Genomic DNA, 27,765 nt, shown 5'->3' with positions numbered 1-27,765 from the left:
ATTTCCATGCAAGGTCTTGGACAATGAGATCTCATTACAGCATAAACCAAACTGTGATCACTTATACCTGTATCATAGACTCCAGAAGACAGAAACGATCGCGGTCTAGATGTAAATATAACGTCAATCAGTGAAGTAGAAGTATTAGTGATTCTTGTAGGTTCTTTTATCAGACTGGATAGGCGATAGACTTCCATTAAATCAATAAGAGCACGACCATCCTTGGCGCCTCCGTCACATCTTTGACGATATTACAAAATCATTAGAAAATTTTATCGGAGAAAAACAAAAAGTGAATGAGGCCAATTGACCATTTCACCTTTATAAAAAACAATAATCTAGACTGTTCTCTTTAATTCTAAATCACTAAACATGCTTTATAGACCGTAGGAACGAATGTGTAGAACATCGTGTCTAGTATGAACAAAATGAACACAAAAATAAAGAACATAAAGAAAATAAGAAACTCGAAATGAGCCAAAAAATCCGAAATTGGAGCATGCTGAGAATGAAGAACCCACCGGAAAACTTCCAAATGATCATAATGATATTTGAGCAACAGGGTGGTCTTATTTCTTTCTCAAGTGTCATTTAGAATAAATAAATAAATAAATTCGTCTTTATTAAAAAAACCATCCGATAAAATTACATATCTGATGTTACAGTAAAAATATATATTGATGGGAAAAATTACAATGATTAAATCAAATAAAAATGATTAGAAATACATATGGGTTGTTTACACAGCTAGACCATATTTAAAAATTAATCTATTAAAAGACCTATGTTTAAAACGTTCAGTCTTGATGCTGGGCCTGACAACGGATTTCCTTCGAATGTTTATGATATAGTCTTTGTACCTTGGGAGTAGGCTTTTTAATGGATGGTCATCCTGTTTGAGGTTATAAAAAAGGCGTCTGTCGCATTTCTCCAATAGTTCATATATGTTGTAATTGACCGACGTATAGCGCCTCTTATAGCATCTTTTTAAAGACCTTTGTATAACAGTAAGTTCAGAAACACTTGCAGCATAAACTGAAAGACCGTATAATAACTTAGAGATCACAATTGAATTAAAGAGGTGGTCTATTTCATCTTGTGTATATCCTTCTTGACGTAGGCTTCTCATGACAAATAAACACTTGTTGGCTTCATGGAGCTAGGCCTTAACATGCATGCTGAACTTACGATACCTTGAAATGTGACGCCCAATAAATAAATGTTATTATATTGTTTGATATTGTGAGACATTGGGTACACTGTTGAATTGCCTTTCTTACGCATAACTAGCTCCTTACACTTACTAGTGTTACAATGCATGCCGTTTGCAACAGTCCAATCCATAAACTTGGACAAGGCAATGTCAGATATTACCTGGAAATCTTTAGTGATCGTTACTAAGACGGTTGAAACGTCTGCATACTTAAACAAGGATATATCTTTGTACCCATCCATCTCTAGGTCATTCAAAAATATGTTGAAAAGATATGGGCCAATGACACTTCCCTGTGTCGTTCCCTTGTTTACAACTCTCCACTGGCGAGTCAAATTATTGAAAATCACCCTCTGTTTTCTGCCTTCAAGAAAGTTGGCATACCAGTTAACAATGCATGAATCAAGTGGACTGCGTTTCAGCTTTTCAACTGGGAGATTGTGTTTAACGTTATCAAAGGCTTTTGAAAAATCCATCGTAAACATTCTCACCGCTAAGGTGTCCCGTCTATCCAATGCCGCAAGAAATGTATGCTGCATTTTCAACAGAGCGTTTACACAACTTCCACCTGAACGGTACGCAAATTGAGAGTGATTCAGATGTTGCTCCAGGAGTCTCTTGTTAAAAATGTTATATACTGTTCTTTCAAACGTTCTGGCAATAACTGGAGTAACATTGATTCCTCTAAAGTCCGCGTATTCGACTGGTGTCTCGACTTTTGGGAGTGGATTGATGTTAGCATCCTTCCAACGGCTTGGCCAAATCTGCCGAGCAAGAGACATGTTCCATAAATTCTCAATCACTGGGGTAAATGTCTCAGCATAATCTTTCCAGATCCAGAAAGGAATCCCATCAGGTCCGGTGGAAGTACGCTTTATTCGTGATAAGGTAATAAACACTTGAAATGTAGATAGTCGTGGAGCAGGGGTCTTCACATCAATCTCGGCAGGAAGTGGTTCAGAATATTCTCTATCAAAGCAAATGCCACCGGAATAATCATTTAAAACAATAATGAAATCCTTGTCTGGTTCGCAGCTGCTCTTGTCTTTACGCATGGACAGTCGATCAACTTTCCTCCAACAGGCTAGCGATCCAAGTTTCCGAGACGCTAAAACTCGGCGATTTTCAGCTATTAGTCGTCCTATCTTCTCCGTCAGTTCAGTTAGGTCTCTCCCGCCGCCTTTTCGAGATCTTGTTTTTTTCTTCAAGAGCGATTTCACTGATGGACTCATCCACGGAGGGTCTCTGGAAGACATTCGAATCGATTTGTTTGGAAAACATTCGTTCATTAATTTCTCTAAGGTGGAGTGCAGCGAGTTCACCGTTGTATCGATGTCAGAGTTATCATTAACATGATTCCAGTCTTGTTCAAGGAGCTTATGGTGAAACATGATTTTGCGATGCTCTTGGTAATCACGCATTGTGCTACTGAATCTCAAGGGCATTAGTCTCACACCTGCTGATAAAATTACGCCTTTATGGTCTGTTTTCATTTGAGCGACAATAGGGTAGCACCTAGAGAAGAGGGCTTCATTATTAGTCAAGCAATTGTCCAAAACAGAATCGCCTCGAGTGGATACATTTCGGTGTGGAGCAACGACAGTACAAATTTACAAGTTCTATCTTTGTCATGATGTTGTGTAATTCGCTTTGTCTACAAACCGATCTCACAATATTTACTAATCTCTTAAATTTCCATGTTCCACACAGGACCAGACAAAGAAGCCCAAGAGGAACCTGAAAAAGAGCAACAGGAGGTCCACAAACATGATCACTCATGTGTGGAACACACTGGGCTCCAAGATACATGTAAAGGGCAGCTGAACACAAAACGCAAAGAGCCTGCCAAGCCAGGACAGCCTGACACTGAGCCTACCGACTCTACTGATAAAATTACACCACAATCAAAGAAGACAGATACTGAAGATCATAGACAGTCCCAGAAAGATGTTGCAGCAAATTCCGAATATGAAGAGCCACACATAGATTTAAAAGGGTATGAGGACCAATCTTCTGATGAAGGTAAGGTTTAGGTTTATTAAATTTGTTTTCTTTATCATTTACTCTAAATGTAGGTATTCAAATGTATTTATGCACTCCGTTATTGATAAATACACTATTAATGGCTTATTCATAAGCCATTAATCATATTGACTCAACTACACACCATTATAAGCTCGATGTGATGGCTCATATTAATTTATTCTGATTTGTTGTAAACTTGAGATTAACATAAATGTAGAAGCTTATACAAACGTATACGGAGAAAGCATCACAATGCTAAATCTTAGAGCTGTCATGTACATTTATTAATTTGCCCCGAGTTACCACCGGAGAGAAAATCGTTACTGCTCCTTCATGAAGATTTGTCAAGCTTTTAAAACTAATTCAACTACTAAAGATTTAAAACGATGTGAGAAATGGATAGCAATTGCATTTAAAATGGTCATCATAAGATGTAGAAGATTATCATCCAGGTATGTTTGGCATTCCTTTGAGGGCCAAATCTCATTTGTGTCCTCATTTTATCCAGAGTTCTCTCCTCCTCTTGTAGGCCTTAGAAAACCCAGAATTGAAGAGCAACGTACGCGCTGCAAATAGCAAAAAAAATAAATAAAAAGGCAACTGGAGCACCCTCTAGAAAACAAAATACCTCCTACTGATAAACTTTTGGAAAAGCTGTGCCTTTTTTAATACGAAGTAAACATGAGCAATCAATTCATCTGAAACATGCCGGTGGAAAGCTGACTAAAACAAAAATCATAGGGCTCTTTTGAGTAACATCATTGAGATCAGTTTCCTCTAGGGGAGGTTCATTTATGAGAGTTAATAGGAAAATATGTAAAAAAACACCATACTGTACCTAAACAGAGCTTTATGTTCAGTTTAGTAGTATCTCTCTGGAAGGAAGCATGATTCATCAGATTGTGATCCACAGTTTCACGATGGACTTGGACGTATGGGTTAAAAACGCTTATACAAACTATCCAATTCCTATTACAACATAGAAGTTCTTGTATACTTTTCAAACAGTAATCTCACAACATAATTTTGCAGCAAGTGCTCACTTGATATTGGTCCTTGGGTTAAGTGTTAATTTCGCGCCAACACGGATGATGAAATTAATTGCCCAAAACGTGTACCATTGTTTTTTATTACTAAAGTGGTGGCTTCCACTACGCATGTAGCGAGGACTTTTTCTAAAACCGAGAAAGTTGTTATAACTTTAGGGAGAGTATAGGAAGAAAAGGGGACAAGGTTAAGCAGTTCGTTGCGTGGGGAGATTGATATATATGATAAATATAGAACGTAACGAAGTGGGCTAAATTTCTTGATAACTTTACGGTTCGTTATTGGAGCAAAGCAAAGTAAGCTTGATAATTACGCCAGAAAAAGGGAAAAAACTGGTCCTCGCGGTGGGACCTCTATGCCCCAAAGAATGCTGTTCTTTTTCACAACGTCATGCCAGCTTTGATAACTTTGCGCTACCTTTGAGCCAATTCGGTGGTTAGAGCACTATCACCTCTTGCCTGAATACTCGTACACATACGTCTGGCTTACTCATGAACTGAAACACTTCTTCGTTTTGCTGAAAGAAATGAAAATATTGATGCCTCCCCTCCATCAATAATAACAATAATTCATAGTTTGAGGTTCTGCCGTAAATCAAAACGCGTTGATACAAGTTTTTCATTTCCGCTAATTTGGAAAATCAGCCACGGTCAAGAAATAATTTGAATATATCAACCAAGTTTGAATGGTAAATTGGCCACTGTTACGATTATAAAAGCTGGCGTTTCGAGCGTTAGCCCTTCGTCGGAGCGTTAGCCCTTCGCTCCGACGAAGGGCTAATGCTCGAAACGCCAGCTTTTATAATCGTAACAGTGGCCAATTTACCATTTCAACTTTGTTGATATATTCAAATTTTTTGTTACCCCCACCGACGTAGCCCCAAACAGTTTCTTTAGAAACTATCAGCCTTTATTCACGGTCAAGAAAGTTTAAGAACTATAAAATATCAAACAGCTCTTTATTGAACTGACAGAAATTATGGGGACTTTTCCAGTTTTTGAAAATGCAATAGAAAATTCCCGATAAAAAACGTAGGTTCGGCTTTTTTTTCTATACTTTGGTTATCTGCTTTAGCCACAAGATGATTTCATTATTCAAATAACATTTCAGGTTTATTTTTATTACACTGGGCAAACATTTCTTTTGCTTTAGAATCAGTAAATGTCGTGGAAGTTTAAGGGAGAAACTGGGTTACAACAGTGTTAAATTTTGTTTTCCTTTAAAGAGCTGCCACCAATGTTGCTGTTCCAATAACGACTGTCGCCCATTTGTTGGAGTTCATGTTTAACAAAGAACACTAAAATGTTATGGCGTAACCTTTGATTGTAACTGATATACTGTGAATGGTACTACAGGAGATAACACCGGTGGTACAGCGTACTTTTTATCTTTTAACTTTCTTCTTTCCAGTTCAAATCCAGCACGACCCAGAGAGTGATGACAGCGATGACAACGATGACGAGTCGAAAGATCAAAGTGAGCATGGGAAAATCGTAGAGCAGATCAATCATGAAGAGCCTGAAGGGAGAGATGAGACTGAACAGGGTGAAAAACTACAGGATGACCACGAGGATCCATCACAGAAGAAAGGCGAACCTGAAGAACACAGAGAAGAATTAGAAAACTACTTCAAAGGATCTGAAGAACAGTATGAGGATGACTTGGAAGATGAGTCTGACAAAAAAAAGGAAGTATCGGAAAACGACTACAAAGAAGCCGAAGAGCAAGATGTAGATAACATGGACCATGAAGCTAGGAAAGACAAACAGTTTATTGTGAATAAGGGTATGTTTAACAATCCTCTGCTTCCTCTAAAAAATAAGAACTTGATATATTAAGATATTTTCATCAATTTGGAGAACTTACGGTGAACAACCTCTCCTCATTATACATTGCGCAGATTTTTAGTTTCTAAAATCTCGTCACCTTGCTTTCCCTGCTAAACTACATTAAGTGGTTTATTCGAATAGTGGAAGTGCAGTATACGGTGTACTTTTGCTCACCGTAGAGTTTTGGAGCGGTTTTTCTTTCCCGGCGCGTGGCACTACGGTGCCCCACTTTATTTAACAATTTCACTATGAATTGGTCTAAGCAGATTGTAAGTATTCAATACAGGGCACATTACTGAATTTCTTCTTTTATACTTGGGTCATTTTATTACGCAGCAGATAAACACCAAGCAGATGAAAATCTCCCAGCAGCCTCAGGGCGAGAGTCTCTAAGAGCACCGCTGGCCAAGCTTGACGATGACAGTGATCTTGATCATTTTTACGAAGCGCTCGATGGCATAAAAGAAACGAGTGTGTAATGAACAGCACTATTCTGGGATGAATGCATTCTATATGTAACGAATTAACCTTAAAATCGATTAAGTAGACGTTTGGCTCTATCAATGCGCATGTAGTGACTCTGAAATACTGAAACAGTAGCTTTGGTAAATAGTGTCAAAAGACAAGCTTGCTGTTTTATGTGAAAATGTAAGTGCCCTTGTCATGTAATATATACCAGTCAAAAATTTGATAAGCAAAATGTAATAAAATGGGTCATTTTAAATGATTACTTGCTAGGGATACTTCTTTACGCGCCAATGTCTTGTTTAGCTGAGGTTCGGCTGTTTACGTGGCACTTTGTAGATGCAAAATTCTATTAGCCTGGTGGTTATTTTGGGCAGCCATGCACTTTATTTTATTTGTTTTATTACCTTTTTTATAATGTAAATTTAATTTAATTCAGGGGTGCAAATAAAGTTGTTGTTGTTTGTTGTACATGTACTGTTAGAGATCAAAAGTATGTTACGTTCCTTCAGCAATTGATAAGCTTTGAACTGTTATAACTTAATTACTATGGAGGCCCATCTCTGTCCTTCACAATAGCATCGATTCAGATCATACCTCAGTATCTAGGGTGAGCTTTAAAAAAGACAACGTTTCCTGACCCTTTTTGGAGGGTCATAAAGTTGCCGACTTGAGAAGGTATTCTGACTGGTGGATAAGCTTACCCGTAACATAAATCTGTAAGGGTTTTTTCTTAATAGTTTCAGTTAAGTTAATGTTAAATGCAGAATAACTAGCAGTGTAAGGAGGTGTTTGATATATAGGGTCTGATAGGAACAGCAGGCGGACTAGGGCTGCCAGAGAAAGGATTATTTATCCCTCCGTATTTACATTGTCATTTGTTAAAACTGGTAGGATTTTAAGTAGATGGCTGTGCTGTTTGGCAATCCTAAGCTATGAATCGTATTTATTCAATCTAATGCTGATATCAATACCTTACTTGTAATTTGTTCAATTCGACCTAAACATCTGAGATCCTACATAAGATATTACAATGCTTGGCCATGAATCATAATTATTCAATTTAAAGTTGCCATATATTGCCATCTTACGTATGATTTGTTTAAACACGAAGGCGCGCGATAAAAGAAGCCTTAGGTCCCACTGGACCATTTGTCAGTCAACCGTCGTGTGATGTAGAACTCTTAGAGTCAAGTCAGCTTGAGCTACAGCTACTCCAAAGCAGTCAACAGCAGGTGCATTCCTCAAAATTGTTTATGTCCTCATCACAATACAAGAATTTTTGAGAACTGTATTTCCTTTCTCCAATGAAAACTGTCTTTATTTGTGGCGGTAAATTTGAGACCGAAGTAAGTGGTTTGCACGTTACCTTATTGCCACCATGCCGGTGGAAGTAAACAATAGATATCTCATTAGCTCCTTTTGTTCGTCTACCAGCATTTAAATTTGACCCGCACACGTCAACGGTGAGTGACAAATGAGCCTAGGTCTTCCCAGGGAAGACTTCCTTATATAGCGCGCCTTCGTGTTTAATTCAATCTTAACGTCCTCTACTAGATTCCGTAGATGGCTGTTGTATAGCAATGCTGAGCCGTAATTCACATTTATTCAAGTATAAGTTGCCATCGATATCTCACAGATGCATTCAGTAGCAGGCTCTGTTGTGTAGCAATGCTAAGCCATTAATCATATTTATTCAATCTGAAGTTACCGTCGATTTCAAGTTACTATTGATACATTACTCATAAGTTTTTCATTTTTCATTACAATGGTAACATCTTGTATATTTCTTAGATGGTTGTGTTGTAATTAATTTCGCAGATTATTGCGTTGTACTACATTGCTAAACCATTAATCTTATTTATTCAATCTGAAGAAACTTACTCGTCTTTCTCATGATTTTGCCACCACAATGGTACCATGTGATATGTTTAGTAGATGGCTGTTTTGTATTACAATGCTTAAAGCCAGGAATGATATTTATCCAATTTGAATTTACTTTTCACATCACATTGATGATTTTTTCATCACAGTGGTAACTTCTGATATATTTATCAGATGGTTGTGTGGTTAAACACAGCTAAGCCTTGAGTCGTATTTTCTAATTTCAAGTTGCTATTGTTAACTTGCTCATGGTTCGCTAGTCTGCCTAAATAAATAAAACCATAAAGAATCGCGGTTTATTCTAGATAACTATCCTTTAACCCATTGACCCCTTGAAATGACTAGCATCTAATTTCTCTTTACAGTATCACCCCTTATTGTGGACTTTTGTGGACTTATAACAGCTTGTACCGGACCGCTTCTAAAGAGACTGCGATTACAATGTCCGCAAACCTTATCATATTGTACTTAACAATTATTCCACGAGCGCGCGTTGGATATGAGATGATAGATAGCCAACGAGGTGCGTAGCGCCGAGGTGGCTATAATCATCTCATTCCAAGTTGTTTTATTAAAAAAAACGCCTCCAAGATACTAGACAAATATTCTCGACTTTATTTTGTAAGAAGAAATCGGATGTTATAATGTACAGATATTAGATTATGCAGGAGCCCATGATGGGGCTCCTGGATTATGGTATATTGGCTCATATACCATAATGGCTCAGCCAATAAAAATTCTTGAACTGCATTATCCAATGATCCAGTTTTTAATAATAGGCGGTATAGGAGTAGGCTTGAGTCGATTCTGCTCGTAAAACCGGCATATTATGCTCCTAGCACTGCCCAAAATTTCTGAAATTTATGCCCGAGTTATGCTCGTTTCTCTAAATTATACTATAAAGGTAGAGCACTGGGGTATACGCAAAACAAACAGCAACTGATTACTTATCGAGTGAATGCAGCCCATCGTTTTAATTGACCAGGTATCAAATAATGTTTCCGCTGCATTTGTTCCTCAGAATTGATAAACATACTGCTCGTTATTTTTCAATCAATGGAGCTTCTTAAGTCAAAGCAGGGAAGCAGAGTAATACGCTTATCACCGTTTATTATACTGAAGCATAACACAAGCATGAACATAATCTACTGGAGCATGGTCTTGCGAGTCGTTGAAAGAGGAATTAATTATTGAGAATACTCTTTCTGAAACAGCAAATGAGGATTGTACTACGAGAACCTTCATGACTGCAGACGACAAATGTGGCAATCGATCTGAGGGTTGTCACCACCACTTCACTTTGTCTTCTTCGCGGACCATCGTGACGTTATGGGCCGCAGTAACATAGTGATTAAGCCGTTTATTACATGGTTACTGTCCACAAACCGTATCAAGAAATGGTCCATTGTTCCGGCTCAACTTTTGTATTAAGCATCGAACAAAAATCCTGAGTAATTGGTAGTCCTGAGGGACTTTGGCCGAAGGGAGGCGGAAAAGCTCGCAATTGATCGAGAAAATTATCGGAGTGACAATTTTGCTACATTGGGAGAGTGGTTAGTGTAAATATACACTGATAAAATCAGTCTCCATCGGCGTACCCAAGGGTAGACTTAACCCTCGATGAGTGCATTGAATGCCGAAAATTTTTCTCATCGAGGAAGTAAAAAGGTAGATTATGCCAGCGGGCTTTTCTTTGAAAAAAAAGTTAAGAATTATGCTCGTTTTGCCAAATTATTCTCAAAATTATGCTGGCACAATCGACTCAAGCTTATGTAGGAGTGCTTTAAAATCTCCCAGCTCTGAATTTTCTGTTGCAAATTATATTGTTTAAGAAAACTAAAAAGTTGTTCTAACTCGACATATCAATGGTGCTACAAGCTTCTGAACTTACGGTATTTTTCATGGACCTTACAACACCTAAAACTGAGTAAATTGAAGGGCGTGTTTCAAGCTCTCCCTTAATAGTTTCCTACAAGATTTACTATTCAAAACACAGAGGAAGAGTTCCAGATTTTGTTGATAATAAAAACAGACACAAAAATGGGCAAGCAAAGGTAACCCAGAAATTGAAAGTTGCTCTTGGTCAGCCTCATTTCCATGTCCCATAGGGGCTCTAAGTGGCTGTGAACCTCAATTTCCCAAGTAAAATAAATTTCAATCCTAAAATATCCATTTCGTGTTAGCACCCCTAACCAAGTTTATATGCAAAATTGGAGCCAAGTCAGTGAACCTGCCTGTCCGAACTGGTCCGATATTTACATAACACTTTATCTATCGCTCTGAAGGTAAGATATTCTCGCTTTCATATCTAAAAATGACGAATTAGAGCAATTAGTCTGAAACTAATTTATGTATGTCCTCTGACCTCTAGTCGCGCTTAAAACTCGTTAGCGACAGAACTCACTTCCGGTGTGGAAACACTTCCGGTGTCGTAAAACGTTAGTCGTTTATTAATAAAAGGTGGCCGGCTGCCCCAGAAGTTCGCCGAAACCACAACATATTTTTATTTTCTTATACTCCCTTACCCTATTTTAGTTAGTCTGAATAAAAATATCACGGGGAAGAAGTTAGACTTTTGTGCTGAAGGATCACAAAAATTGCATACTTACCGTCATTGGGGCAATGGCAAAGTAGGTGTCAAACTGAAAAATAATTCTCAATTTAAAAAACCATTAGAAAATAAAAAAACTATGCGACATGAATTCATGAAAGATCCATCTAAATATGCGAAGCAAAAAATATTCCAAGAGTTTTTAGAAATGACGAGCACGGCAATTTGTACCATTTTTAATGATTGGTGCTGCTAAAAATAACCGTTTTAGCGCTAGGCGCTAAATTTATTAATATTTTAATGTTTAATATTTTGAAAAACCAAGGTGTCCTCAATTACTTTTAGAGTAAGACGGATTAAAGGGTCAAAGTTTGAAAGCAATCGAACCAAGATGTACTGGGCTGATTTTAGAGATACTGCGTCTTAATTACATAAAAAGAGATACGTATTTTGACTTGTTATTCTCACGCAGTTAACTCATGATACCTAGCATTCGTACCAGGTTTGAGCTAAATTGGTGGTTTGAGTATTCGTATTCCTCCGGCCTCATTCTGCCTGATTTTCTGAAAGATACTCTCTCACCCTCCTGTTATTGAGAAGAACGGTTAGCTTATATTAGAGGTGTCGATACCATCTAAGGGTTGAAGAAAGCCGTGTTCGAGGCTTTTCGTAAATACAAAACCTTGCATAACAGCTACTTTCTATCTGGGATCTGTGGCGCCACCTTTACTCGACAGAACTCACTCTTGACAGAGACTATTGCAGTTTCGCCAAGCATGGGTATAACAACAGCCTAATTTTGTTTTTTATTCTGTGCGATTTGGTTGAGGCCTTAAGGCTGCCTTACAGTTTCCTCGTTGAGAATTATTTTCCTTCACTTTTTGAACATCTATCTTGGTGCTGAACTTTTTCGATGTTCTCATCTGAGGAAGTTGTTCAGCTCTTCGTCAAAATGTTTTATGAGATCCTAACAGAGGCACTTGGCTACATCAATTTTCACAGCGTAATCTTTTACAATTTCCCTGAGTATTATTTCCAGGAAAACAGCGCGATCTTTTTTTCGAAAATAACCTTTTTGTCAAACTTAAATTTCTAGCTTAACATGAATAAATAATGATGAAACAACGGGAAATTTCTCCCTTTATCTTATGAAAGCGACAACTTGAAACATCTGTCAAAATTTTTTTTCTCTGATTCAAAGGAAACTGTGTTGTTTTAAAGATATCAATATGTCGCACTGGGTGATGTGATGGTAGCCAAGTGAATTTGTTCAAATAATGACTTCTACACTACAGCTTTCAGGAGGAAGTACTAATTCCCTTCCGTTAAGAAGGCAAATTTTGCGAAAATTTTTGTTCTTGTTTTTGTAACTAATGTTTTTGTATTTGTTTATGGATATTGCAGCTAATTATTAAAGAATTTGAATTGAAAGGCCCTTTTTGTTCATTTTCTACGTTTCTCCCTCTAAATCTAGTGAGGTGAGTTCCAGTACAACTTAATCAGTGGTTTTTGCACGGCGTTTGAACGAGAGATTTTCCATGCCGTCTTAATAATAAATAATAATAGTAATATAATAATAATAAACAGTTTAACGCGAAGAAACACTTGGCTAGAAGCTAGTTTACAGGTTTTCCACGAAACAACTTAAACAAATAATTCAAATTTAAAATAAAGTTGTTAAGAATCCCAACTGGCCGAAGGCAAACCAGTTGGCTATATTATAAGCATGGCCTAGGATTTGAAACTCGGGGCTACCGTGAAACAAATCCAAGTAGTGGCCACGGCGGGACTTGAACCCGGGAGCGACGGATTGCAAGTCCGATACGCTGACCACTCGACCATGCTGATTTCTGTCTTATTCTTGAAGAGACTCGTAGGCATCAAAGTATATTTATGCAATGAATTCGGTACAACCTGCAGCACTATGCTCAAGTTAAAATTAAAGATTCAGAATTGAATCTTTTTTTTTGTCATTCTAAGATCATTGACAGCGGTAAACACCGAATATCCTATCAAAAAATGACTGAAAAACATTTTTAGCATTCATGTTGACAGTGACGCACTTTTCATAAATGTCACGCCAAATACTAAAAATTAATCTCGTACTTACTTTACTCAAATTTTGACATGCGACGTTTTGCTGATCACGCTCTCCTTTTATCGGATAAAATCATACAAGCCAGCTACCATCTGCTTATTTCCTTTGTGTTCTTTTAAGAAAACCAACTAAATACGCCAGATAGATTTTATAAGCGGCGTTGTGACACAGAAAACGCTATCAAAGATTCCCGTCTGCATTGAAAATCGGATGAAATGTGTACCCTCCGTGCGAGAGCGAAAACTAGGGACGGAGACAGAGACCTCAACGAGAAGCAACCAATAATCTAGCGAGCAAGCAAACTAGCACTGAATTGATAACCACAATCTTGAAACTTAAATCTTTTCTAGAAACTTAAAAAATACATCCGGTTACCTTTGTCTTTGCCGGTAAACTTTAACAATGTCCCTCGTAGACCAAATTTTAGAAAAAGAGAATGATCATTTATTTAAAAATTACTCGAACACGTGTACATGAAACCTTGATTTCAATTCTGCATGAATAAATAAGTTGCTAGATGCTCCTTTCCTTGTCATATAAAGGGACAGTTTGAAACAGCTGTCAGAATTATTATTTTCACTGAATGATCTGAATTCAATTTTTACCGTTCGATGGCGACTGAAACTGCACATGATGTGGGATAGCTCGTGAGGTATTCAATCAGGTAGGTGAATTTGTTGTTATACGAGCTCTCTTGGTTTATTTATTCCATTTATCAGGTTTAACTGTAGCAAGTAAAATTATGTACAGGAACCAGAAATGAATTTTACGTATTCAATCATCTTGCCGAGATAATTCAAGTTAGGAAAGGATGGCGAGTAAAAAACTTAGGGAGCATGAAATGGCTGAGTAAGGTCTATTACAAGAAACAAACTAACTCGCCAGCAAAAGCATAAAAAAATATGAAAATGAATCAATGAAAAAAAGTTTGGTATGGGTTCTTCCCATCTTTTCATCAGGTCCAAGATGTTTATGAATAATCCTTGATGGCCTCTAACATCTATGAGGGTTTTATTAATGAATAGATGCAAAATATGATGATAGAATTGAAAAAAAAAAACAAAGACAAACAAAACAAAGGAAAAAAACTCAAGTGAAATGTTGATAACTTCCCTTATTTAAGATACCTATATCTTATTAGACGTTTTGTTGTGTATTATCGCTGATTATTTTTTCTCATTTCGTGACCGGGCGGTATTCTACAAATCCTCATTCGGCCCGCTCCCATTCGGTCCGCTCACAGCGGGCGGTATCCGTTTCGCTTGATTGACTTGGCCGAACATCTCAAGCTTCGTTTCAATTTTTTCACAAATATATCTCATTTGGTCGGCCGGGGAGAATTTTGAAGCAAAGACTTCGGTCACGACGTTTGTATATTGATGTACTGAGACAACTGACCAGAATTCAGCAGAATATTGAGAAGCAAAGTTAGTTAATTAACTTCTGCCAACTGGTTAGGACGAGCAAAACGTCAGCAACATTTTCTAGTGTCCCTGGTTGCACGTTGTCTTGGACAATTAGTCAAAGAGGTCAGAACAGTGTGAAAAATTCACGAGTGGCCCTTTTTACGCATTTCTCACTTTTTTTATTTAAATACGATTTTAATTCCCTAAACTTACGAACTGATCTTAAACAATGTTTACGACTGCACGTAACTTGCATTCATTTATTTCCCTTTGTTAGGGAAGATGTCTATCAAGTGTAACTGGATTTTCATTGTTGTTTTAAGTAAGTCAGTTCTTCCTAACGAATTTTTAAGAAGTTGAATTCATTTTTCAGCCGGCCTGGGTCAAATAACTGTTTTTTAATCCCCCATCGATGCCAGTTTTTACGCGAGAAAACATTTTATACCCATTTACTTGCGTTCACCGAGAATGTATTTTAAAGGATTATATGTGTGCAAACATTTTTAATTTCGTGAGTTAAACATCGATCTGTGTCACTTTGCGATTAAATTTTCTGTGTTATAACAAATTACTACAACAATTTTCAAAAACTCCAAACTTCTTTTAGCTTTAGTTTGAAGATGTTTCTATTCAGTAAAATAATGTTAATTATAGGCAACATTGAAAATAAATAGATAAATAAATAGATAAATCAGAACTAAGTTATTAACCAGTGGGACATTTCCATCTCTACCAAATAATCGAACTTTGTATACCTCTCTCACGGACGTGGGGAGTTATCAGGATACCTCAAGGACGATCGAAGAATAAACGATAACCAGATGAAATTTGGAAAATAATCTCTTATTTCAATTTCACCGGAGAGAGAGGTTACTCAGAAACTTACATAGGATTAGGCTTTCGATCAACAGATATACGCGTCTTTCGACTGATGATCACAAAACCGCCAAGAGGAGCTTTCTGGTTTGTCTTTCCTCCGAAATTCTGTTTAGCAGGGCCTCTACGCATTCGCTGCTCGTTTTCTTGCCAAATCCTTAACTTGTCTTTCGCTCATTCCATGTTTTTAACGTTGATTCCGAACGCGGAATAGAAAAGACCAAAAAAAAAAGGCCTAAATAGACGATAGATACATAAGAAACAAAGTTGTTATCAATCAAGATGGCAAAGAGTTTGTCAAACAACATCACCCCCATGGTAGGCTTCCAGAAAATACTTAGAATAGTTACTTCGCCCGCAATGCATCCACTTTGAGTGTGGGCTTTTAAGTACCTGCTAAATTAAAAACCAGAAGGTAATCACGTTATTGCACCTCAGCGTGAACCAATATTTCATCACTAACTTTCAATTGGATGTGTGAGTTTTGTTTTCAATAAAATGCGAGAAAAGGGAAATATGATCAAATGCATTCTAGAAGACTTCTTGAAAAAGACTAGCTCAATTTTTGTTTCAAGCAGAGCGAAATTGTTCAGCCATCATAGTTTAGGTGAACGTTAATACAGGCTTATAAATAATCGCAGGCAACGATTCATCACGTTACTGTACAGTACGTGTATATCTTTTTCCTGATTTACGTTTTATACTTGCTACAGTGGTAACAATCACGGAGGTATACACCCGACAAAGTATCCCCGAATTCAAAACAAGTCATCTACTTCAAGTGGAGAAAGGGCAATACGTGGAAATCAGTCTTAAACTACGTCTACCGCCTCATTTGCCAGGAGCACCTTGTGCCGATGAGGAATATCTTGAGATCCGTGATGGTTATGATCAGTCTGCCAATCTACTGGGTGTACTTTGTGGAAGGAATTTTCTTCATTTTATCCGGCGATCCAGTAGACGTAACATGTGGTTAAGATTTTCCGCTCAGCGTAGATACCAGCATGAGTACACTTACTATGAGGGAAAGGCACTAAATGAAACAGGCAAGTGTTGAGAGGGCTCAATTATGTTATACAGTCGGACTGTTATAATTAAACGAAATTGATGAGTGTTTCTCAAATTTGTGTTTAGTTCCTACAAACATGATGAATGTAGCACAAACTCAGTTTGTCCTGCTCAACCATTCGTCATCTTTGTGGTGCCTGGTAGAAAGTGACCGGCTCCTTATATTGTTTGGAGAAAGAATGAGACGGTTGTGCAAAACAGCACAAGTGTGCGACTCCAAATCAACGTTACTGAAGAAGAAAGAAATACAAAGTACAGCTGCGAGGTGGACGATCATGGTCAGTTGCAGAAGAAAAACATAAGCCTTGTTGTCGAAAGTAAGTTTGTTAAGTTCCATTTTCAAGAGCCTACCAATATCATCTTTCCTATAATATAGATAATTCCAACTTGGAAACTTTTTTGTATAGTTTAAACAAATTAAACTTCAGTCATAACTACGGTTAAAGCTTTATCAAATAGGCTTTCGGGATTGTTTTAAATAATTTCACGTGGGTTCAGGACTATTTCTAGAACAAGAAGTCGTCATCCTCATAAGTCCGAAACACTAACTTTGGAGCAAAATCCTCAGGCGAACTCATAACCCAAATTCAGCGAGGAAGTCCACGATAACTCAACTGCAAAATCATGCCTCTATGAGCAAAGCCATGTATACTATGTGTCTTAGCCTATAAAGACAGAAAGTGTCGATCTGTAAGGGTGGTAATGAACCATTCATATCGATTTTGACAATTTTTTATCCAATTGATTCTTATCAAGAGATAATTAATATTCTCTAGTTCTTATACTGGTGACTCTCTGCGTTTTGTAGAAATGCGGAATAAAATTAAAGCATCGTTTGTTAGGTTGTCCTCAACCATGTCAATGCAGTGATCTGAAAGGTAACATGAAAGGCCTAATAAGGGTTGATTGTAAAGAAAAAGGGCTTCCCTCAATTCCACAGAAAATTCCAAGCACTACAGCAAAACTGTAAGTACTTAGGTTAGCAGAGAAGACTAGAATATAGAATATGATCTATTACGATCGTAGATCCTGTTCCTATAAAGACACGCATTTGTTAAAATAGCTTATAGGATGCAGTTAACTTCAAATTTTGTGGTATATTTCTTATTTATTGTCGTTAGATAAGTAAAAGGGGTGTTTTAAAAATACATCCAGCAACAATTTCGATATTGCTGTTTTTAAAGGAATGTATATATGAATATCACTTTCATTTGTGAGCAACATTTCAATTACTTTCTTTCTTCTCGTGTTCAGGCGAATGATTACTTATAAACGCTGCTGATGTGAACAAAAGTTAAGTTCATTCACAGCAGCTTAAGATTTGGAATTATTTTTGACAAAAAATTAAGTTATCATTATACTAAAATTGAGGGATATTTCTATTTGAATGTATCTAGTCTAGCCCTGGCCCCCTAAAGTTACTTGTTAGTTTTCCGTGGTATTCATGGTTCGCTGATTGACCAAATTGACAAGGACTCGTCAGACGAAAGTACTATACCAGGGAAATAAAAACAGGCTTTCCAAAGACTCCTTTTGCCACTTATAAGGATACCCAAACGATTATCAGATAATACTTACCACCCTATCCGCTTAATGGATAGCAACTTGCTTTCTTCGAAAGCGTATTACTAGAACGTAATCATAGCTGGCAGCCAAGTCCTAACATTTCTACGTTATCCCATGTTGGCTATAGAGACCTATCAAGGAATCAGATAGAGTCAATACTGCCAGGAGTTTTTGATAGCCTGACTAAGCTCAGTATCCTGTAAGTAGTCTTTTCGGTGTAATTTCACTGACGAGTGCGACTTAATGTTTAAAATTTTGATGTAAGCAAAACAATTAAAAGATTTTTTTCGAGGACTCTTCTCGCCACACATAAGCATACTTAAGAAAACACTATGTCATAATCACCAACCTATTTTTTAAATGAATAATAACTGCTACTCCATGAGAACACATCTCTAATACCCATTTCATGTCCATCAGCTAATAAGTGAGACTTCTATGATGTTCTATTTCGGTAACAGGGACTTGTCAAAAAGTTCGATAAAGACATTACCACCAAGAGTTTTTAATCACTTGACTCAGCTACGAGAGCTGTAAGTAGTTTTTTTAGTACATATGTAATTTCGCTGACGCTTATCAGTATCACGGACTCAGTCTCATGTTTGAAAATCTCATGTGACAAAAAAACTAGGGACTGCTCTCGCCACATATGAAAATACCCAAGAGAATACTATGTCAATTTAATTCCAAATTAAGGTAGAGCTACTCGCCTTCTTTAACGTCTCATGGCTAGGACCTTAATAATAGATGGCAGCTGAGACCTAACACCTCTGCTATTCCCTCTATTGTTTACAGGGACTTTTCAGAAAATCTGATAGAGACATTACCGCCTGGAGTTTTTAATAACTTAAATGCGCTTTATAAGCTGTAAGTAGTTCTCTAGATACAAATTTAATTCTACTGACGCGAGCAATCTCATAGTTAAAAATGCCATCTGTACATCTTTTGTTTACATAAAGCGCTTCTTTGCATTACTTATGTTCGATTGATCAACAGACAGGGCCTTAAGCTGCTTGAACCAAGGAAACCCACCAATGCTTCATTCAGTCCTATATTTCCCTGTCCGTTAAGATGACAGGCGACGAACTTCTCAGTTCTCAGAGCTTCTCTGTTCTCAGTAACTGATTAGCCGCCGAAAATTTCTCTCCTCTGGCAAGTCATCGATGACTACTGATTGTCTTCTGTAGTTTCAGTTTGCATTTTGGCAAACGTGTCGTAAATACTTCCTTCGTCAAAGTTGAAGTTCAGGAGGAGTCCACAGTAAAAATCATAAAGAGCACCATGCTAAATTCCAAAAGTGCAGAGCTATACTGGCCCATAGAGATATTAGTGTCCTAAAGGCGTCAGGAACTACCTATTGAAGGCAACTTCAACCAGGAAGAACCCCATTAAGTGTGATGATCTAAAACATTAGCAGCAAAGATCAAAGCTTCATGGTACCAAGGAATAGTAACCTCAAAGCTGACACAATATTCAACAGGCTTCCCAGAGTTACGGAATCTCTGCGGAATCTAAGCGGTCCTAGTGCCATAAACCTTTTTTTTTCCCAAATGCACTCCCTCTCAGAGATTGCGTCGGTTGGTTAAAAAAGTGAAAAAAGTGAAAGCGACAAGGAAAGGAATATTGACTTCATGAAAAGCCTAAACGTTAAGTGACAAGATCTAGTTTCGAGGCACATTCCGTTCTCGAAAGTTGTGGAAACAATATCTCTTTCTAATAAATTCTTAAACAAATTATTCTAAATCAAGTCGAGAGACGGAATTTAATCCGATATTAAAAGTTGCTTGAATGTAGTAAAAAGATATAAGGTTTTATTAGAAATTTTTATTCGTGCAAAAATCCAGCTGGTGGCAGACATGAATGATATGAAAGCATTCCACCAAGGCCTGCGAAAGACGCAGCTCTAAAAAAATGGGCAGCACACATTTCATTGCAGCAAATTGGTTGACACTTCTGCAAGAGAAAGAAGGACTACTGGACAGATTTTCTGACCACTTCAACCAACTACTCAATGTACCAGGGCCCTTGGATACAGCAGCAGAAGAAGAACAAAGAGAGACCTATAGTTATCGAGTTAGAGGAGGAGCCTACGGTTGAAAAACCTCTGTCAGCAATCAAGGAATGCATTTCGGCTTCACATAATAACACTGCAAATCTGGAGGTGTGAAGATGTTCCACAAGGATGGAAAGCCACTAAAATAGTACTATATTCAAGGAGGCAATAGGAAGAATTGTGGGAACTATCGTAGTCTATCTCTATTCTTAATTATCAACAAAATGCTCTAGCGTATCCTCTTAAACAGACTCAACTTACACATAACATCACAAAATACGACCAGATTCAGTGTGGCTTCAAGAGTGGCGGGAGCACAATGATCGTGATTTTCTGCCTACGTCAGATGCAGGAGAGGAAAAATGTATCGAACGCAACCTGCCTCCTTTACATAGTGTTCATCGACTTCCGGAAAGCCTTTGACAATGTGTCCCGCCAAGGCTCGTGGTCTGTTCGCAAGAAATATGCCTGTCCCAATAACATATCAACATATGCAACACCAGCACTAAAGACTTTCAATTCACCAATGGCGTGAAACAAGGTTGTGATGACGCCCACCCTGTTCTTGTTTTATCAGACAGCTTTGCTGGAAGTGGCCTTCAAAGACACCAGAGAAGGAGTTTACATTCGAACCAGGAAGCTTGAAATCTAAACACCAGGATTAGCCTGAAAGCCATCAGAGATTTGTTGCTCGACGACGAAAGCGCTCTTTCATCACACAACTCTTTGCATATAAAAATTGTAGTTCACAAACTCGCCAAAGCCGCATCATAGTTTAGCCCAAAGAACAGAGCCGTCTATACCAACCGCATGAATTCTTGACTGATGCTATGCCGACAGCGATTAAGGTCAAAAACTAACCGTTCACAATGTATAAGATATAAGCATTTTATCTATCGTTACAGTAAAGTCTCAGAGAGGCCAAGACTCGATTAGGGAATCACTATGAGAATGGGTAAGGCTGGTGTTGCGAATGGGAAACTTCAGGAAAGAATGAGGAGAAACTGGGGGAAATGTCATCATCAGAAGTAAATGTAAGCTGTTATGCTTACCACGTTCATTCCTCTATGGTACCGAAACTTGGACCATTTACCTGCCACAAGTGAAGATCCTAAATGTATGATGAGCAAACTAAGTGGGATAATGACTATCTCTTGGACAGACAAAATCACAAACAAAAATATTTGAAAGAGTGCAGGTCTCCCATCAATGGCTGAAATATTAACCCAGATGAACTGAGATGAGTCGGCGACGTAAGGAGGAGGGAATTTTGCGAAATTACCTAGGCAGTTGCTGTACTCCCAGCTTCGAGAAGACAAGAGAAACCAGGCAAGGCCTAGGTTTCGATTCAAGGACACCGCGCAAGAAACCCGAAGCGGAAGAACATTGTAGAAGGTACCTGGAAGCAGGGAGCAAAAGACAGAGCAGCCTGGAGGAACCTGATTAGAGCCTGAGCTTACATAAAACATTCCTTTTCAAGTCCCCAGAGTAGCAGTAGTAATATAATTTACTGTTTCCAAAGTAGTTTATATCACCCATCTTTCCCGCTAGGGTAACCTATCAAAACATAGGATTCACTTTATTTTGAACACGGTCGCAACTGGTTATTTAACAAGCGTGATTATGGTTTTCCCCTGCTCCACAGGCGACCCGGCTTCAGGGATAATATGCAGGCTGGGAAATGAAACATTTCCATGTAGTTGAGGTCTTAATCACATACCACTATATGTAATAGAGTAGGTGAAATTGATCCAGTATAGAAATTCTGTCTTTCAAAGGAAAGAGTCAGCCGGGCGTTGGAAAACGAAAGCTTTCAAAAGGATGATCTCAGATTATCTGGCACTTTAAAGCTTTTGTTTATCGTTTAACGTAAACAGGGACGTATCAAACAATCAGTTAAAGAACTTGTCCTCAGGAGTCTTTGAACCGCTTTGCCACTTATTAACTCTGTAAGTAACCGCCATCATGTCTTTTGGTCTTTCAGTGGACGTCCCATAAATTTTGGTTTTTCTTGTTACTTAACATCATTATTTTATTCTCTGTATTAATTAATGTATTTTTTGTCATCTTGGTCGTTATTTGAAATGCAACACTGACACATCCCCATTACTTAGTTTTCATTATTCACTAACTTGTTGATTAGTAATTTTTTTGGACTATTTGAACATAATTTTGCCTCAAATGAAAATCGGTGAACTGATAATATCAATAAATGTGGATTTTACTGTTGGTGTGACGTCCCCCGATGTTACCATCTTTTACATAAATTTCACGTGTGGATGTTTCCGCTTTTGCAGTGATCTGTCTTACAACCTACTAGAGCAATTACCTTCAGCAGTTTTCTTTCGTAATGATTATCTTGAAGAGCTGTAAGTAGAACTTCTATGTATTGTATACAAGTAAGTTATTTGATGGCAGCAGCACTCAAGTTCAGGAATTTTATAACTTTTCAATTCCCTATCAGAACTCGGTACAACACATGTTCAAACTCTAATACACCCACATGTCAAATAACCTTTTGTTCAGATGTGTTAAAAGGACATTTTTTCCAATTTTTTAGTGTGTTCCCGCTCTCTGGATGATTTTTTCTTTAATAAACTGCTAAGCATCCCCAAAAAGGTTTTCCGTTATGGGATATAATTGAGATCATATTGTAGGATTGCCTCATGAATTATACAAAAGGTTTCTTCAAATTGGAAGGAATGTTATCAGTGATATCTTCAATTCAATGACTATCGCAGATATTACTACCAGCTCATACCCACAGAAACAAAATCACTACCTTCAGTGCCTACAATTTTTGCATGTGGCAGTCAGCAAAGTGAACGCTCTTATGATGATTGCCTTCTTCTTCCAATTCAGTAACATCTAAAAAATAGACTCGACAACGTTGTCCGTAACAGGTTTTGTTTTTGATGACCTTGCAGATTCTTGAACAACAACAAGTTAAATAATTTCTCCTCTGGTCAACTTCCTCTCTCTCGGGGTTCATGGTTGAGCAAATTTCAAAACTTGTAAGTATGGTGGGTTCAAAACTTAATTTTTGCACAGTAAACTGATATCAACTTCAAACTATGCAGCATCTATTTGGTAGCCTTGGAAAGGTGCATCTTGCTAAGTGGGCCTCACCTGAGAATTACCCCACCAAAATTACTTAAACTGCCTAGAGCATGCACTGATACCTAAAAAACCCTATCAAATTAACCTCCCAGAGAGTTTTTAATCAAAGAAAACTAATACTCTTGAAAAATATATGAATTGGTGCCCTTTTATAACATCTAAACGTGAGAATTAATTTAGGCAGCCTATTGAAGTTTAAACGTGATGTGATCTCAAAAAGTAATCCCGGGTAATTTGCATGTTCACCAACAACATAAAAATACGCTATACGCTGTGTTCTGCGCTTGACTGTTAAGAATAAGGTTAACAAAAATGACAGGACACGTTAAAGCGAAAATAAACCTCAGGGTTGGGTTTAATAACGCGGCTGTTTTGTTTAGCAAAATTTAATCTCCGAGAAAATTTCAAATAAGGTCAAAAACTGCAGACAATCTGCAAAATTAATAATTTATTTTCTAACACAGAACCCTGGACTTCAACAAATTGGAGACATTGCCACCTGATGTGTTCATAGCCCATAAGTTATATGATCTGTGAGTAAATATTTCTCTGAAGCTCACCATAAAGGCTCTGAATAAATGGGTCACATCAATGACACCCCTTTATCTGAGCTAGGTTTCACTGTTCCCAGTCGACCACGTATCCACTAAATCATTCGGAAGTGTTTTCTTTCCGGTTACTTCCTCTATAACTTCATCGATCCTTTCTAACTCAAAACCCTTTTCGATTTTGTAAATCATGAGTAACACCGCAAATAACATATAAATATTTGAAAAATGTAACTACTGAAAAGGATCAGTGAAAAATCATTAAAAAAAAAGTAATGGATGATTTCTGGGTATGGGTGTCCACTCCCTTCCCCTAATTTACCAGTGGTTTGAGCATCGCTTCCTTTCATCTCGATTTTCATCTGTCAGCATTTACTGGATTATAATTAAATTGATACCAAACCATAACAAGATAAAGTACGGCATCCTGATAGAACGACTGGGCTGAACAAATATCCAGATAGTAGATTTCTCGGGTTTCCCAGACTCTAGAAAACCAATTAATAAATGCATTTATGCATCAAAATCTAATGATTTATTTTGAAAATCAAGAAACCCTCATGCCGTCGATGAGTGCATTTAAATTTTAGACCTTTCGTAAGCTCGATTACCAGCCGCTGTTCGGGAACGGAAGCCCGCGCTCCTCCCCGAAGCGACGGCTGGACGTTGTTTTGTTGTTCATAGCCAATCAGAATTTCGCCTGCAGATTTTTGTAAGGCCGCATAAATTATCTTGTCAGACAAAATTTTCAAAGTGGTGGACGATGACAAAATGACGAATGTGACATGCGATCGAGAGTTTGACAGATTTACAACCAGAAGCTCTAGAGAAACTGGTTAGCGGCCAGCATGTCTTCGTGATTCCAACCAACGGTTAGACAGTTTTTCAGCCCGCTCCGATTGTTTTTGACGCGGTGATATCATATGAGACCTTTGTTAAATACGAAGTCAATCGCTCCTGTCATTTCTCCTATGGGTTCACTTTTGGAAGATCAAGTTCGATTTCTTAAATCTGTGGGAAGTACAGTAAAGTTTATTTGAGACGAAAAAACGAGTAAAGAGACCATTTAACTCATAGAAAGTGGAGAGCGCCAAATCGTGTGCAGTTCACCCAAGGCGTTTCTGTCAACTAAACGATAGCGGTACATGCCTCTCCAAAGAAAAGTTATGTCTGATTGCAATTGACGAGGCTGACTGCATTTCTCATTGGTGAGCGGAGCTATATTCGAAGCGCGTTTCGTATATTATTCAAGGATTAGTAGTCCTTTTAATAGCACTTAAACCTAAATAGCACAAGGCTTTCATGCACGATGGAACATTTCGAGCCATGGGTGAGAGAAATGAAAATTAAACAGGATAAGATGCCTGTGTAGTGTTTATTGTTGCTTTTAAAACTTAGATTTAATAAAGAACGAAGGGGTTCAAACTTTGAGTAAAATCACACCAAGTTATGGAAATCAGTCTGCACTTAAAGCCTTGACAAATAAGGCTTTTCAGTAATTTTTTGTCACAACAACTTTAAGCCTGATTTGTGATTATTTCAAATACAAGCAAGCAGTTTACTAAACTACAGAAAGTGGAGAGAAACCACTCTATTGGAGACCCTTTGAAAGAATCCCATAATATTTCTCGGTGTAGTTTTATTTTCAACTTGAAAGTGCAGTTCTAAATTAGTTGGAAATGATAGTCTTTTCGCGGCCTTAACTCTTCCTTGATCTGCTGCGTGACGAAGAGATATGACAGCGCGGCAACACTTGGTGAAATTGCGGAATCGGAGGGCACGTCCGCGCTTCGTTCTATTCACTCACATCCAGTTCTCGAGTTAAATTTAATCCGCGTATCAGCGGTTATATGTACGCCATCCATTCGAATTGGAGTCCTCTTTCATTTCCGGTGACACCTGAGAGCGCATAGATTAATTTTTTCAAATTAAGTCACAGACATGGTTGGCCGCTCATGCGTCCAGCCGTCTCTTCTCGGAGAGGAACGAAAAAGACCGGACCCGAGAGAGCGGCGGAAATCGAGCCTAGACCTTTCGTTGTTCACTGAAATAGCAATTAGGAAAGAGCCAGATGATTTAGAATCCCGCTCTCTATCTCAATTCCCTTCATTTTATACAATTGATGAAATTCTTTTGACACGTTTTATTGCACAGCTGGATGGGAAACAACAACTTAAAGACATTACCTGAAGATCTGTTTGCCGGGCAAAATCTGTTAAAATATCTGTGAGTAATAACTTTCTTTCAAAAATTTTCACTCGAAAGTCAGTTGTCCTGCTCTCTTTGGCTGCTGACGAGGGCACATAAGAGAGGCAGAAGAACTTCCTAAATACAGTTGATCCTAGTCACAAAATACCGTCATTTGGTCAAAAGTCTCTGGGTTACATTGAGCAATAATTTTTTGAAGAACGTACTTCTTTGAACCGCTGGCTCAAGTATCAGTTTCGGATCAAATGGAATATGAGAAGGGATTACAAAGGGGTCCTGTTGTTGTGATTGTCCTGTTGTTGGTCATGTTTGTAACTTTTCAGGCTTTACACTGTGCAACTGCTTTAAATGTATCTACTTATAATGATCACTTTGAGGCTTGGTTCTCTTTGTTTTTCGCGTTTGGCCAGCGTTGTATCTGTTGAGCAAAAAGGCATGTTGAATGTTTCTTTATTTAAACCCTTTTCTCGTTTTCAAAATTTATGCAGACGTTTGGTTGGCAACCGTCTAGAAACACTACCTCGCAACATATTTCATGGATTGACCGTTTTGGAGGAACTGTAACTATGTTTTCGTAAATCACTTGTACAAATCGTCAGTTTAGGAGTGAAATAAACGTTCTTGTAATGTGCCGTGTAATTGCTCCTTATTCTCATCTGATTTATCCTCCCCGCCAGGTGGGGGTAAATTATTTTACAGATCTCCTTAGAAAGAGCTGCATGAGAGTAGGCGTATTCTACCGGCAATCGAACTTTGCTCAATTTCAATCCTGTGTGTTCAATTTCTTTTTTTTTTTTTTATGCTGTTTTGTAATGAACATATTTTCCAGTAGTTATACAATCTCTTATTGTCAGGGACTTGTCCTACAACCAGTTGCAGAGGTTGCCAAGAGGTGTTCTCAGCACAAATACTGAGCTAAAAAAATTGTAAGTGGAGCTCTTTTTAATAACAAACGGTTATAATGTTAATCTAAATAGTGTTTAAAATTGTATCTCATTTTCCACCTTTTTCTGCCTTCACTTTTCAGATTGCACTTCAAGTTTTCTTTTTTCATTTAGAATATTCAAGGAGCTCTGTGATTACTAATTCACAAAAATGGACTCGATTATTTTTTGGAATCAACTTGGTCATGAAGTCCAATTGCTTCTGCATTAGTGTTTATTCGTTGCAACAGTTGATGATTTCTCAGGACATATTTTAGAGGCGCAACACATGTTGATAAATCACGCTCCCTTGCTTCCAATTGAACAGATGACCTAATCCTGACTAAGCAACTACTGAAAGGGTGAGGGAGAGAAGGGCGGAAGAATGTTTTTCTTTTTCTCAAGAAGAAGTGACGAATTATCTCTCACAGCTAGCTTTATTCCAATTACTGTTTCAAGGGATTTGTCATACAACGGTATTGAGCGTTTGCCCCTGGATGTTTTCGGCAACCTCACTAAGTTGAAAAAGTTGTAAGTGGCTTGCGGTTTAAATGTAATAATAAAGCTAGTTCTAGCGTTAATTTTTTCTCAACGTAGTGTCTCTGGTTTTAGTCGGTCTTACAAAAATGTTTCACCTTGCAATTTGGCTAACAACTAGAGCATTTAAGCTGTTTGGCTCTATAGCAATATTTCACAACATTGACCTGTTTCACCTTGCAATTTGGCTAACAACTACAGCATTTAAGCTGTTTGGCTCTATAGCAATATTTCACGACATGTACCTGTTCATGATGTTGTTCCTGCAACACTTTACAGAGGGTGTAAAAATGGCACTTTTTTCCTAATTCTTAGGAATCAGGTGAAAAAATTTTATATACTTTGGTT

At 37.8% G+C, this 27,765-nt stretch overlaps 2 protein-coding genes across 2 annotated transcripts in view; both read left to right on the top strand.

The window, feature by feature from the left end:
• Positions 1 to 8,752, top strand: part of LOC111325216 (uncharacterized) — a 43,788-nt gene extending 35,036 nt beyond the window's left edge. The window contains exons 29-31 of the mRNA XM_088759055.1: positions 2,924 to 3,235; positions 5,696 to 6,070; positions 6,451 to 8,752. Of these exons, the coding sequence (XP_088615181.1) occupies positions 2,924 to 3,235; positions 5,696 to 6,070; positions 6,451 to 6,593 (830 nt within the window). The 3' untranslated portion in view covers positions 6,594 to 8,752. The remainder of the gene's footprint in view (positions 1 to 2,923; positions 3,236 to 5,695; positions 6,071 to 6,450) is intronic.
• Positions 8,753 to 13,700: 4,948 nt separating this feature from the next.
• Positions 13,701 to 27,765, top strand: part of LOC111325213 (uncharacterized) — a 28,360-nt gene continuing 14,295 nt past the window's right edge. Inside the window, 15 exon segments of the mRNA XM_022928978.2 lie at positions 13,701 to 13,776; positions 14,796 to 14,840; positions 16,108 to 16,440; positions 16,529 to 16,740; positions 18,064 to 18,227; positions 18,490 to 18,561; positions 18,824 to 18,895; positions 21,959 to 22,030; positions 22,379 to 22,450; positions 23,009 to 23,095; positions 23,666 to 23,734; positions 25,904 to 25,975; positions 26,446 to 26,517; positions 26,812 to 26,883; positions 27,340 to 27,411. Coding sequence (XP_022784713.2) covers positions 14,801 to 14,840; positions 16,108 to 16,440; positions 16,529 to 16,740; positions 18,064 to 18,227; positions 18,490 to 18,561; positions 18,824 to 18,895; positions 21,959 to 22,030; positions 22,379 to 22,450; positions 23,009 to 23,095; positions 23,666 to 23,734; positions 25,904 to 25,975; positions 26,446 to 26,517; positions 26,812 to 26,883; positions 27,340 to 27,411 — 1,481 coding nt within the window. The 5' untranslated portion in view covers positions 13,701 to 13,776; positions 14,796 to 14,800.

The sequence above is a fragment of the Stylophora pistillata genome, chromosome 1 (assembly GCF_964205215.1).
Source record: "Stylophora pistillata chromosome 1, jaStyPist1.2, whole genome shotgun sequence".
Classification (NCBI taxonomy): Eukaryota; Metazoa; Cnidaria; class Anthozoa; order Scleractinia; family Pocilloporidae; genus Stylophora; species Stylophora pistillata.
The sequence above is the reverse complement of the archived record's forward strand: the minus strand, read 5'-3'. Positions and strand labels throughout refer to the sequence as shown.